The 12493-nt window shown below is 42.0% G+C and overlaps 1 protein-coding gene across 8 annotated transcripts in view; it reads left to right on the top strand.

Moving 5' to 3' along the window:
* Positions 1-421: 421 nt before the first annotated feature.
* LOC129826434 (phospholipase DDHD2-like) overlaps positions 422-12493 on the top strand; it is a 28049-nt gene continuing 15977 nt past the window's right edge. For 4 of the 8 annotated variants that reach the window (XM_055887159.1, XM_055887160.1, XM_055887161.1 and 1 more), the window contains exons 1-9: positions 422-658; positions 1302-1468; positions 4077-4269; positions 4571-4758; positions 4991-5080; positions 5305-5425; positions 5627-5716; positions 5997-6138; positions 10594-10802. In XM_055887159.1, coding sequence (XP_055743134.1) covers positions 1319-1468; positions 4077-4269; positions 4571-4758; positions 4991-5080; positions 5305-5425; positions 5627-5716; positions 5997-6138; positions 10594-10802 — 1183 coding nt within the window. In that variant the 5' untranslated portion in view covers positions 422-658; positions 1302-1318. The other 4 variants (XM_055887158.1, XM_055887162.1, XM_055887163.1 and 1 more) reach the window with 4 other exon arrangements.

Genomic DNA, 12493 nt, shown 5'->3' with positions numbered 1-12493 from the left:
TACAAACAAAACACCACATTTTCTTAACGTACAAAAAGAAATTGAACTGTATTTTAAGACAATTAAATACTATACTAACAAAAAAGCTGTTAGAATAATAAGTGTATATATGTCCCTTAAGTGCCTTGTGTAATGTTATATTGTACCCCCAATTTAATTATTCTTTTGGACAAATTTCATATTCACAAATGTACATTTACAAACAAAACACCACATTTTCTTAACGTACAAAAAGAAATTGAACTGTATTTTAAGACAATTAAATACTATACTAACAAAAAAGCTGTTAGAATAATAAGTGTATATATGTCCCTTAAGTGCCTTGTGTAATGTTATATTGTACCCCCTAGCCCAATTGTCCTTTGTATATTATTTATATATACTTGCGTTCCCACATGTACTTCCTGTATTGAGTTGTTGTCAATAAAATGTAAAAAAATTGCAACATCGCCAGTAGTGACAGGACAGGCTCTCTACAACTTTGATAGCTATCTAGATAGCTAGCTTTTGATTTTTTCAACTGTTTCTACATAGTTTTATTGATTTGGCAACCGTGCTTAGTTGAGTGATAGGTTGCTACGTCTGTAATATAATAACAGTAGAAGAGGTATGTGAGTGCCGCGACCGGCTGCCCGACCACCTAGTCCAGCAGCAGCAGGTCAGTTAATGTTGTTTTCTTACTGCCTTCTCCGTCCTGGCTAGCTAGCTACTACTGGCGCTGCATTGACTGAGGCGAATCCGTTATAGCTAGCTAACTAGGAGTGTAGTGTTCTTGTAGGTACTAGTTAGCTAATAACCAAGAATATATACTCCAGCGATAATAGCTAAACATGCAGGCAGGCTAAGCAAGCTATCCCAGATGGGTATGCCGTATGCCAGATGGTCTTAATTAATTAACGTTAGCTAGTTAGCTAGCTCGCCATCACCGTTATGAGCCTCTAGTACAAGCCAATAATTTGACATGTACTCCTGACAGCTCTTCTCTTTCCGTCCTACAAGAGAAACCTATAACGTTAACGCGCTGCCATAATAATAAAGAACCAGCAAATAATAAAGAACCAGCACTATTCCGTCATCATTTGGACAATTGCGGATCTAATCCGAAACAGAGATACCATGCATGGGTTCCGTTACTTTCTTGTGTATCTCTAGCTAGTGCTAAATAAATAAAGGTCAAATAAAACAAAGTGCTCACAGATGAGCTAACATGATGGTTGTGTTGTTATTATTTCTCTTTCAGGTCCTCAGTTAGCTACAGTACCTCAGTGTGCCTCAGTGCCCAACTCTCTCTCTCTCTGTAGGGCTGAAGGTAAGGGTGATGTCAGAGGGCCTGGAGCCAGAGGGGGGGCACTCACAGCCTGCCCCCACCATCACTGTTCAGGACCTGTCAGACAGACCTGCACATACACCTCTGGACAGGATCGCACCTGCGCACACACTTCTGGAAGGGAACACGCCTGTGGAGCAGGTGAGTTTGTGTACTGTGCAACTGTGTACAGTTCTGTGACGGCATGATCAGTAAAGTGTGTGTCAGGGTTGGGCTCAATTCAGGTTTGAATTGAGAATGCTTCATGAATTCCAATTTAATTATTGAATATTAATTACATTTTAATTGATGTAGTAAACAGAATATAGAATTGCAATTTGAATTAAAAGGAAATAGAATTTAATTTGAATTCAAGGAAATATAATTGAATTCAGTTAAATTCAATGAAATTCAAATGCCTCTATTCTATGTTAGGTGTAGTCTATACACATATACATATTGTAAATAAAACATCAAACATGTCGTTATATACTGCATATTAAATATTTTTTGAAGCAGTTGATTTTCAGGACAAACTTTTGAAATGAATGATCAAGGAAAACAAAACCTGTATGTGAATATTCTGTTATTATATTTAATTAATCACTTACATTTTGTTCAATATGGGGGAAAGTACTACATTTCCCAGAATGCATTAGTTTAACCCTCAAGTTGACCCTGAAGCCTTCAAAAAGAAGCCAAACAAATGAAATGGTTGGTGGAAATATAATTGGCTATTCCAAGCACTATGCTTAAGAGTATATGAACATTGTTTCCATTGTTTCTTTGGTATCTGGAAGTGTGACCTGTCAAGTTCAATGAAACGCTCAAATTCTACATCCTGTGGGGTCAATTCGAAGTAATTTGGGGAGTACATTTCAAAAATATGAATTGAGCCCAACCCTGGTGTGTCTCAACTGCACTGGGAGTGTGAAGTCATCAAATACGTGTGTGTGTGTGTGTGTGTGTGTGTGTGTGTGTTTGTGTGTGTGTGGGGAGAGGGTCCAATGTCCGTTCAGGCTTCCCTGTCACTCTCCAATAACCCAGTAAAAATCCCCTGATAGTCTATAACCACAAATACAGGCTTGAGACTTTGCCAGGAGCTTTCCAGACCTGGCTGATGTAAAACAGATTCTGAAAGACAAAAAAAATCCCAAAATGTCATGAGTGAACAGTAATGTTATCACACTATAGACAATGGGAATACAGCGTGTACTGGTGGTATTTACTCCTCCCATAACACTTCTATAGCAGAGGCCCTATAAAGCAGCTTGTCCTGTCAGTAAACACTTGACTAATGTCAGTCACTACTAGGCTCCTCCCCAGCCTCTTACAACTATGCCCCCTCCGCTAGTCCCCCTGCTCTAGTGTGTGTGTGCTCTGGTCCCCTTGCTCAAAGTCAACTGTTACATTCTCCTGCCCCACAGAGCTAATGTTACAATAAGAATGGTATGTCCTGCAGTCACCTTAGGGCCTGTGCCAACTGCCAACACACAACAGAGGTTAGGAAGGGAGAGGTAGTCATACAGTTGACACTTTTATAGTGTAGGTCTATTCAGAAGCATTGTCATGATTGGCAAAAGCCAATTTGTGTGAGCGGGTACAGGTCATTTATTAGTTTGGTTAAAAACTCAGTTGCGAGGCGAAGGAGACTTCCTGTTTGGGCAGCTAACAGGAAGAGCCTTCCATTAACATTCCTGGTTCATTCCTGAAGCCACGTTACGGAATCTGTTTTAGAAGAACAATGTCATGGTGATGTTGTGTACAATCTGCATTGGTGTCACAATAATAAAATTATTGCCCAGGCAACGGAAGATTTAACCAGCACAAATCAGAGATTTTATTTCGCAACCCAGAGTTTAAAGGTTTGGCTGTGGAAAATACTGTCGCAGAATCGCCTTTTGCGTACAGAATTCTAGCACAGCACGTGATGTGAGGATGTCAATCTCCCTTCCAGAGGTACAGAGAGATCCAGCCTTTGTGCTGTTCTTTCACAAACTGGGGCTGAGCTAGGGCCCATGTTAGCTGTGAGAAGAGGAGAAAATAGGAAAATAGAGGGGAAGAGTGGAGAGGAAAGAAGAGCGGAACAGAGGAAAGGCAAAGGAGAGAGGAGATGCTTGCTGCGGTAGAGAGAATAAAGCAGGGCTTTGTTTAGCCCGGGAGAGATCCGTTACGCTGTGCTTTGTCCTGGTCTCGTCTCTGCTCGTCTCCTGAGGATCAGTGATCAGTGAGAGCTACAGGAAAAAGGAACAACCGACGCCCTGCTTGGCTGCTGTTTAATTATTGAAGCTCCTGGCTGTAACTAGAATGGTGTGATTGTGGAGAGACTGTGCTGTGTGGAGGGGAAGGTAGGTCGAACTACGTCAGGGGTTGTGACGATACTACCTTCCTAGAATATAAACTATGGATCTCTACAGAGACCTACTGGTTACAGGGGTCTTAAAGTAGACTTTCCCAGTGAAGGTGAATGAGGACTAAATGATCAGGTGGGTGCAACTGTAGCTGCAGGGTTTTACAGACCTTAGTGTTATTTATATTTATACACACACACAGATGGTTATTTATACTATTTGTTTAACCAGTGTTGATTCTTACTGTATGTGCATGTGTAAATACAGAATTCTAGTCGCGTTCATGCCGCCTTCAAGGCAACTCGGAAAGGTATGCACATTTTCACTTGGAGGTTCCGAGTTTCTGAGTTGTCTTGAAAGCACCATTACACCCCAGGTATCAGTATGATGATGTCATGTTGATGATTTCACCCCTGCAGGTGTCTGGCGTGGTGGAGGAGACCTCCCCTTCCTCCACTTCCTCCTTCGAGTTGGTTGACATGGAGCCAGCCCCACCCCTGTACCAGCCCGTGCAACCCCATTGGTTCTACTGTCGCCGTGCCGACTCCAAGGATGTGTGGCTCCCTTTCAGCAGAGAGGACTCGGAGAGACTGGAACAGGCCTTGTCTACCGGTGAGTGGAGAGAGGGAGAGCAGCAGAAAGAGGTAGAGAGAGAGAGAGAGAGAGAGAGAGAGAGAGAGAGAGAGTGTGTGTGTGTGTGTGTGTGTGTGTGTGTGTGTGTGTGTGTGTGTGTGTGTGTGTGTGTTGAACAACTGTCAGATAGATATCACCATAACAGTCCTCTCTGGTCTGCTGCCCACTGGGTCAGTCCCTGCGGCTGGCAGAAATGAGAGGAATAGGCTACACATACTCACATGGTCTCTGTATCAGTTTCATCTGTGTTCATTGAGAATATTTGTTTGTGTGTGTTTAGGAGGAGAGGAGGAGGTGGTGGTGGCAGTAGAAGGGGAGAGGTATGACGTGCGTGTTCGGGAGCGGCAGAGGTATGCGGTGTACTGGGAGCAGGGCCCGTCAGAGGTGCGACGCTGTACCTGGTTCTATAAAGGAGATAAAGATACCAGATACATGCCCTATCCTGAGGAGTTCAGCACCAACCTGGAGGTATGACACTCTAACGTTACCCTGGCAGTGCTGTAACATCACTACAATGTTATTACAGCATCATGTCAACATCAGTACCCCCATTATTACACCAACGGTACAACATAATCAACATTAGAACACTAAAACACCATTACAACAACAATAGTACATAACTACAATATTATTACAGCACTACTAAGTTGTGTAATCCCCCCCCCCCCCTCTGTCTGTCTGTCTGTCTGTCTGTCAGGAGGCCTATATGATAGCAGTGACTCTAGATGAGTGGAAGAGGAAGCTGGATTTTCCTTCAGGAGAAACAGTCATCCTGCACAACCCTAAAGTAAGAACGCTGACCGCTCCTCATGTCTTTACTACACCAATGGGACTGACTCATGCTATTTGTAAGTCGCTCTGGATAAGAGCGTCTGCTAAATGACTTAAATGTAAATGTAAATGCTAAGTTTGGATGCATTAGTTATGGGGTGTCATGTTTTTAGTATCTCCTCCATCTGTATTTACTCTCTCTCTTTTTCTCTCCACCTCTAACCCCCCTTCCATGGTCAGCTGATCATGCAGTACCAGCCAATCGCGTTGCAGGACGAGTGGGTCTCCTCTCCCTCGGAGCAGACTCGCCCACGTACTGTCAAGAGGGGTGTCGACAACATCACAGCAGAGATACCTGACGGTGTGTGTGTATGTGTGTGAGAGATATATTTACTGTTTGACCTCTGGTCAGTCTCAAAATCATTTAGTATAATGGATTACTTTCAGTATATCTGTCCTACATTACTTTTTTAGGTGTGTGTGTGTGCGAGTTTCTAATCTCTGTGTGTGTGAGAGACATGTGTCCTGCTCTACTGAAGGCCTGTCTGTGTGTGTTATCCAGGTGAACCAGAGACAATAGATCACCTGGTATTCATGGTTCACGGCATCGGCCCCGCCTGTGACATCCGCTTCAGATCTATCATACAGTGTGGTGAGTGTGTGTGTGTGTGTGTGTGTTTGTGTGTGTGTGTGTGTGTGTGTGTGTGTGTGTGTGTGTGTGTGTGTGTGTGTGTGTCAATGCATTTGTTTGACTGTGTTTGTAGCTGTGTGTGTATGTGTGTGTTAACGGTCTCTGTGTGTGTGTGTGTCAACTGTCTCTGTGTGTGTATGTGTCAACTGTCTCTGTGTGTTAATGGTCTCTGTGTGTGTGTGTGAACTGTCTTTCTGTGTGTGTATGTGTGTATTAACGGTCTCTCTCTCTGTGTGTATAGTGAATGACTTCAGGAGTGCGTCCCTATCCCTACTGGGGAGCCATTACAGGAGAGGCCAGGAGGAGGGCAGGGTGGGCAGAGTGGAGTTCCTACCTGTCAACTGGCACAGCGCACTACACGGAGACGCCACTGGAGTAGACGAGTAAGAACATGCACGCGCACACAAACACACACACACACACACAGAGATAAGCATCCTCAGTCTAGTCAACCAGTATCTAGTAGAGGTCGACCGATTATGATTTTTCAATGCCGATACCAATTATTGGAGGACAAAAAAAGCCGATAATCGTCCGATTTATTTATTTAAAAAAGTTTTTAAAATATATATATATATATATATATATATATATCATACACACACACACACACATTTTTGTAATAATGACAATTGCAACAATACTGAATGAACAATGAACACTTTTATTTTAACTTAATATAATACATAAATACACACACGCACACAGCTCTGAAGTGACAATGATACTGAAGAGTCTGCTTAGGAGACAAATACTCTCAACTGTTTGAATAAAAATAGAGTTTAAGTTACCTGTGATGAATGTTGAAAACAAAAACTTTAATTTCTATATGCAGGAAATCCTATTTTAATAATGGGCATGGTAAGAATTGACAACCAAAGTGCGAGTCATAATTCCCATGACACCTTTTAGCAAAATCTGAAAAGCGGTTCCTTCATTTATTCCATAGGATATTTTTAGATTCACTTAAAATAAGGTCTGTGTTTCGTGTAGGCTTACATCACCGTGCCAATTTTATAACTCTGTAGATATCCATAGGGCAAGGTAACTCTGATCAATATTGGCTAAATATAAGCGAAGATACATTTTTTTGTAGAGTGGATTTATGAAAATATGTTGACAAACGTTACCTTATCCTAGTGAGATTTACACGGGTATCAAAACGTCGAGGCGGTTTAAGCCTGCACGAAACACAGACCTTATTTGAAGTAGATCAAGACATTCTCTATGGAAGACATGAACGGTAAAATAACGAAGGAACCCCTTTCAAATTCAGCCGCAAGTTATTACAGGAATTATAACGGGTCGACTAAACCATATACCTTTGACTAATCCGGAAACTATCACCTCGAAAACAAAACGTTTATTCCGTTTCGTATTTTATCTAACGGGTGGCATCCATGAGTCTAAATATTCCTGTTACATTGCACAACCTTCAATGTTGTCATAATTACGTAAAATTCTGGCAAATTAGTTCGCAAAGAGCCAGGCGGCCCAAACTGTTGCATATTCCCTGACTCTGCGTGCAATGAACGCAAGAGAAATGACACAATTTCACCTGGTTAATATTGCCTGCTAACCTGGATTTCTTTTAGCTAAATATGCAGGTTTAAAAATATATACTTGTGTATTGATTTTAAGAAAGGCATTGATGTTTATGGTTAAGTACACATTGGAGCAATGACAGTCATTGATTGATTGTTTTTTATAAGATAAGTTTAATGCTAGCTAGCAACTTACCTTAGCTTACTGCATTCGCTAACAGGCAGGCTCCTCGTGGAGTGCAATGTAATCAGGTGTTAGAGCATTGGACTAGTGTAACGGTATTCCTCCTCCTCTACAACCGAAGAGGAGGAGTAGTGATTCGACCAAGGCGCAGCGGGTTGTGATGACATAATTTTAATAAAACAAGACGGGAAAAACACGAAACGAACCCACTTGAAATAATTAACAAAATAACAAAACAAATGTAGACAAACCTGAACTATACGAACTTACATATAACACTAAGAACGCACGAACAGGGAAAATAGACTACACAAAAGGAACGATGTACAAACAAACCGAACAGTCCCGTATGGTGCGACAAACACTGACACAGGAGACAACCACCCACAACGAACACTGTGAAACAACCTACCTAAATATGACTCTCAATTAGAGGAAACGCCAAACACCTGCCTCTAATTGAGAGCCATACCAGGCAACCCTTAAACCAACATAGAAACAGAAAACATAGAATGCCCACCCAAACTCACGTCCTGACCAACTAACACATACAACAAACTAACAGAAATAGGTCAGGAACGTGACAACTAGTTAACTGTAAGGTTGCAAGATTGGATCCCCCGAGCTGACAAGGTTAAAAATCTGAGGCAGAACGTTCCTAGGCCGCCATTGAAAATAAGAATGTGTTCTTAACTTTTACTGCCTCAGAAACCCGGATCCGGGCTCACCCCCCACCCCCCCCACACTGATTAGCATCGCTAGCATAGCGTCACAATTAAATAGTAGCATCTAAATATCATTAAATCACAAGTCCAAGACACCTAATGAAAGATACAGATCCTGTGAATAAAGCAACCATTTCAGATTTTTAAAATGTTTTACAGGGAAGACACAATATGTAAATCTATTAGCTAAACACGTTAGCAAAAATCACAATTTTTCTTGTCCACCATTTTCTCTCAACATCAGTAGCTATCACCAATTCGGCTAAACTAAGATATTGATAGCCACTAACCAAGAAAAAACCTCATCAGATGACAGTCTGATAACATATTTATGGTATAGGATAGGTTTTGTTAGAAAAATGTGCATATTTCAGGTATAAATCATAGTTTGCCATTGCAGCCAGCATCACAAATCTCACCAAAGCTCCTAGAATTACTACAGACAGCAACGTGTATTACTAATTTACTCATCATAAAACATTTCTTAAAAATACACAGCACATAGCAATGGAAAAACACAGATCTTGTGAATTCAGACAACATTTCAGATTTTCTAAGTGTTTTACGGCGAAAACACAATAAATCGTTATATTAGCATACCACATTTGCAAACGTTACCCGACCATTGATTCAAGCCAAAGAGAGCGATATCCTTATCATCGCCAAAAAATATTAATTTTTTCACTAACCTTCTCAGAATTCTTCCGATGACACTCCTGTAACATCATATTACACAATCCATATAGAGTTTGATCGAAAATGTGCATATTTAGCGGCACAAATCGTGCTTACACAATGGAAATAGTGTTCAACTACTCAAGCAATCTGCCTGGCGCCATTTTGAAAATACAACTATTTTTATCGAAAACTATTCATAAACATGACTAAAAAAAAATACAGGTTGGACATGAAATGAAAGATGCATTAGTTATTAATGCAACCGCAGAGTTAGATTTTTAAAATTAACGTTACTAGACATACAGTGTGCGTTACAGCCAGACTAGTGACGCAATAACGGCGTGACTATTCACCATTATTGAGTTTACATTTTTCCACATAAAAACGGAATAACATCATAAATAGCTCTTACTTTTCGACGAGCTTCCATCAGAATCTTGCCATGGTGGTTCTTTGTCCAAAAGAATCGTTGCTTGGTTGTAAAACGTTGCATTCAACTTCAGATATAGCAGCTAACACTAGCTAACCATAGCTATTTTGCCCCAACGTGTCCAAATCCTCAAGGCGCAATACTGAGGAAATTCCGAAAAATAGCAATATACTCGCATAATCTGATATAACTCGGTTTAAAATAGCTTCGTTATGATGCTTCTAACACCTATGTCTAATTAAATTACAGATGGATACATCTAACGTTTAAAATTGAGCGTTTGAAAATGGCATCCTGAGGTCCACTTCGTGCAATGTTCAGCGTCGAAAGGAAGACTCCTCTCGCTCCTTGGCCTTTTATAACCTCTGAGAGCTACGCAGCAAGCCCATTCCACTTCTCATTGGTTACTGACATCCAGGGGAAGGCGGGTGCAGTTCATGTCGTTCCATAGGATATACACAGACTTTCAAAACTGATCTGAATCAGAGCTTCGCTCTCAGACCATCGCAGTACCTGTCATGGATTTCGCTGTAGAAAGAGTTCTGGGTCACCCACAGACAAAATTCCAACGGCTATAGAAACTAGAGAGTGTTTTCTATCCAATAGAATTAATAATATGCATATTGTACGATCAAGAATTGAGCACGAGGCAGTTTAATTTGGCGATACCCAGAAATAAAAAATGCTAATTGCGCCACCTATTGACTAAAAAAATTGGATCCCAAAAATACCGGTTTCCGATTGTTATGAGAACTTGAAATCGGCCCCGATTAATCGGCCATTCCGATTAATCGGTCGAACTCTAGTATCTAGTACTGCATTTTTTACTAATATCTTTATCTCTGTCTACCGCCCTCCTCTCTCCACTCTTCTTATCTCATCTCATCTCACTCCCCCTCACCCCCTCCCCTCTCTCCTCCTCTTACCCCCCCCCTCTACCCATCTCTCTCCCCTATCCTCCCCTTCTCACCCCCCTCTGTCTCCTCTCATCCCCTTCTCTCTGTCCCCTCTCATCCCCTTCTCTCTCCTCTCTCATCCCCTTCTCTCTCTCCCCTCTCATTTCCTTCTCTCTCTCCCCGCTCATCCCCTTCTCTCTCACCCCTCTCTCCCCTCTCATCCCATTCTCTCTTTCCCCTCTCATCCCCTTCTCTCTTTCCCCCTCACCCTGCTCTCTCCCGACCTCCCTTTCTCTCTCTCCCCTCTCCCCCCCTTCTCTTTCTCTCTTCCCTCTCTTCCCCTTCCCTCTCTTCCCCTTCTCTCTTTCCCCTATCTCTCAGGGACATTCAGAGGATCACTCTCCCCAGTATCAGTCGTCTGAGACATTTCACCAATGACACTCTGCTCGACCTGTTCTTCTACAACAGTCCTACCTACTGCCAGACCATAGTGGACACTGTGGTCTCCGAGGTTAACAAGCTCCACTCACTGTTCAAACACAGACACCCAGAGTTCACAGGAGCAGTGTCTGTGGTTGGACACAGCCTGGGTGAGACACACGCACACAGCCATGCACACACACCAGGGTTCGATACTGCGATCAAAACAGCATTTGCGACCATTTGACTTGGGAGTGCAACACACATTTTTTTTTGCAAGGGTGCCAGTGAAATTGTTTAACCTGGTCACATTATAATGTGTTTTATCATCATGATTTATTGAAACAGTAATGTGCAATTGACCAAAAATAAACCAACTTTCTGAAGAGGCAGCAACGGTACAGGTGTGTGTGTGTGTGTGTGTGTGTGTGTGTGTGTGTGTGTGTGTGTGTGTGTGTGTGTGTGTGTGTGTGTGTGTGTGTGTGTGTGTGTGTGTGTGTGTGTGTGTGTGTGTGTGTGTGTGTCTCAGTCAGGACTCGATATACAGGGGAGGTTTTGGAAACCCTCCGGGCCAGTAGATCATCCCTGTGAGGGGCTGCTTGGGCCAGTGTAAAAACTATTGTAATATTGCTAATTTTAACCTAGTCTATTGTATTTATCACATGCACACTCCACACACAGCCTATAGATCAGGGATGGGCATTTGGCGGCCCACAGGCTGCATGCGGCCCTTGGCCCCTCTTTTGTAGGCCTGCGTACCAATATATATTTTTTAAATCAAATAAATAAATATATACACACACACACACACACACACACACACACACACACACACACACACACACACACACACACACACACAAAGTGCATTCGGAAAATATTCAGACGCCTTCTCTTTTTCCACATTTTGTTACGTTACAGCCTTATTCTAACATGGATTAAACAAAAAACATGTCCTCCTCAACCTAAACACAATACCCCATAATGACGAAGCAAAAACAGTTTTTTATACATTTTTGCAAATGTATAAAATATGAAAGCGGATACCTTATTTAAATATGTATTCAGACCCTTTGCTATGAGACTCGAAATTGAGCTCAGGTGCATCCTCAACATTTCAACAACTTTTGAAAGTTTCTTCAAGTGCTGGTCACAAAAACCATCAAGCGCTATGATGAAACTTTCTCTCGTGAGGACCGCCACAGGAAAGGAAGACCCAGAGTTGGGTGCAGAGGATAAGTTCATTAGAATTACCAGCCTCAGAAATTGCAGCCCAAATAAATTCTTCACAGAGTTCAAGTAACAACATCAACTGTTCAGAGGAGACTGCGTGAATCAGGCCTTCATGGTGAATTTCTTCAAAGAACCCACTACTAAAGGACACCAATAAGAAGAAGAGACTTGCTTGGGCCAATAAACGCGAGCAATGAACATTAGACCGGTGGAAATCTGTCCTTTGGTCTGATGAGTCCAATTTTGAGATTTTTTGTTCCAACCGCAATGTCTTTGTGAGATGCAGAGTAGGTGAACGGATGATCTCCACATGTGTGGTTCCCACCGTGAAGCATGGAGGAGGAGGTGTGATGGTGTGGGGGTGCTTTGCTGGTGACACTGTCAGTGATTTATTTAGAATTCAAGGCACAATTAACCAGCATGGCTACCACAGCATTCTGCAGCGATACGCCATCCCATCTGGTTTGGGCTTAGTGGGACTATCATTTGTGCAAAGCATTCCAGGTGAAGCTGGTTGAGAGAAAGTGTGCAAAGCTGTCATCAAGGAAAAGGGTGGCTACTTTGAAGAATCTCAAATATATAATATATTTTGATTTGTTTAACACTTTTCTGGTTACCACATGATTCC

This window comes from Salvelinus fontinalis, chromosome 28, assembly GCF_029448725.1.
Source record: "Salvelinus fontinalis isolate EN_2023a chromosome 28, ASM2944872v1, whole genome shotgun sequence".
Lineage (NCBI taxonomy): Eukaryota > Metazoa > Chordata > Actinopteri > Salmoniformes > Salmonidae > Salvelinus > Salvelinus fontinalis.
This window is presented reverse-complemented; position numbering and strand designations above follow the sequence as displayed.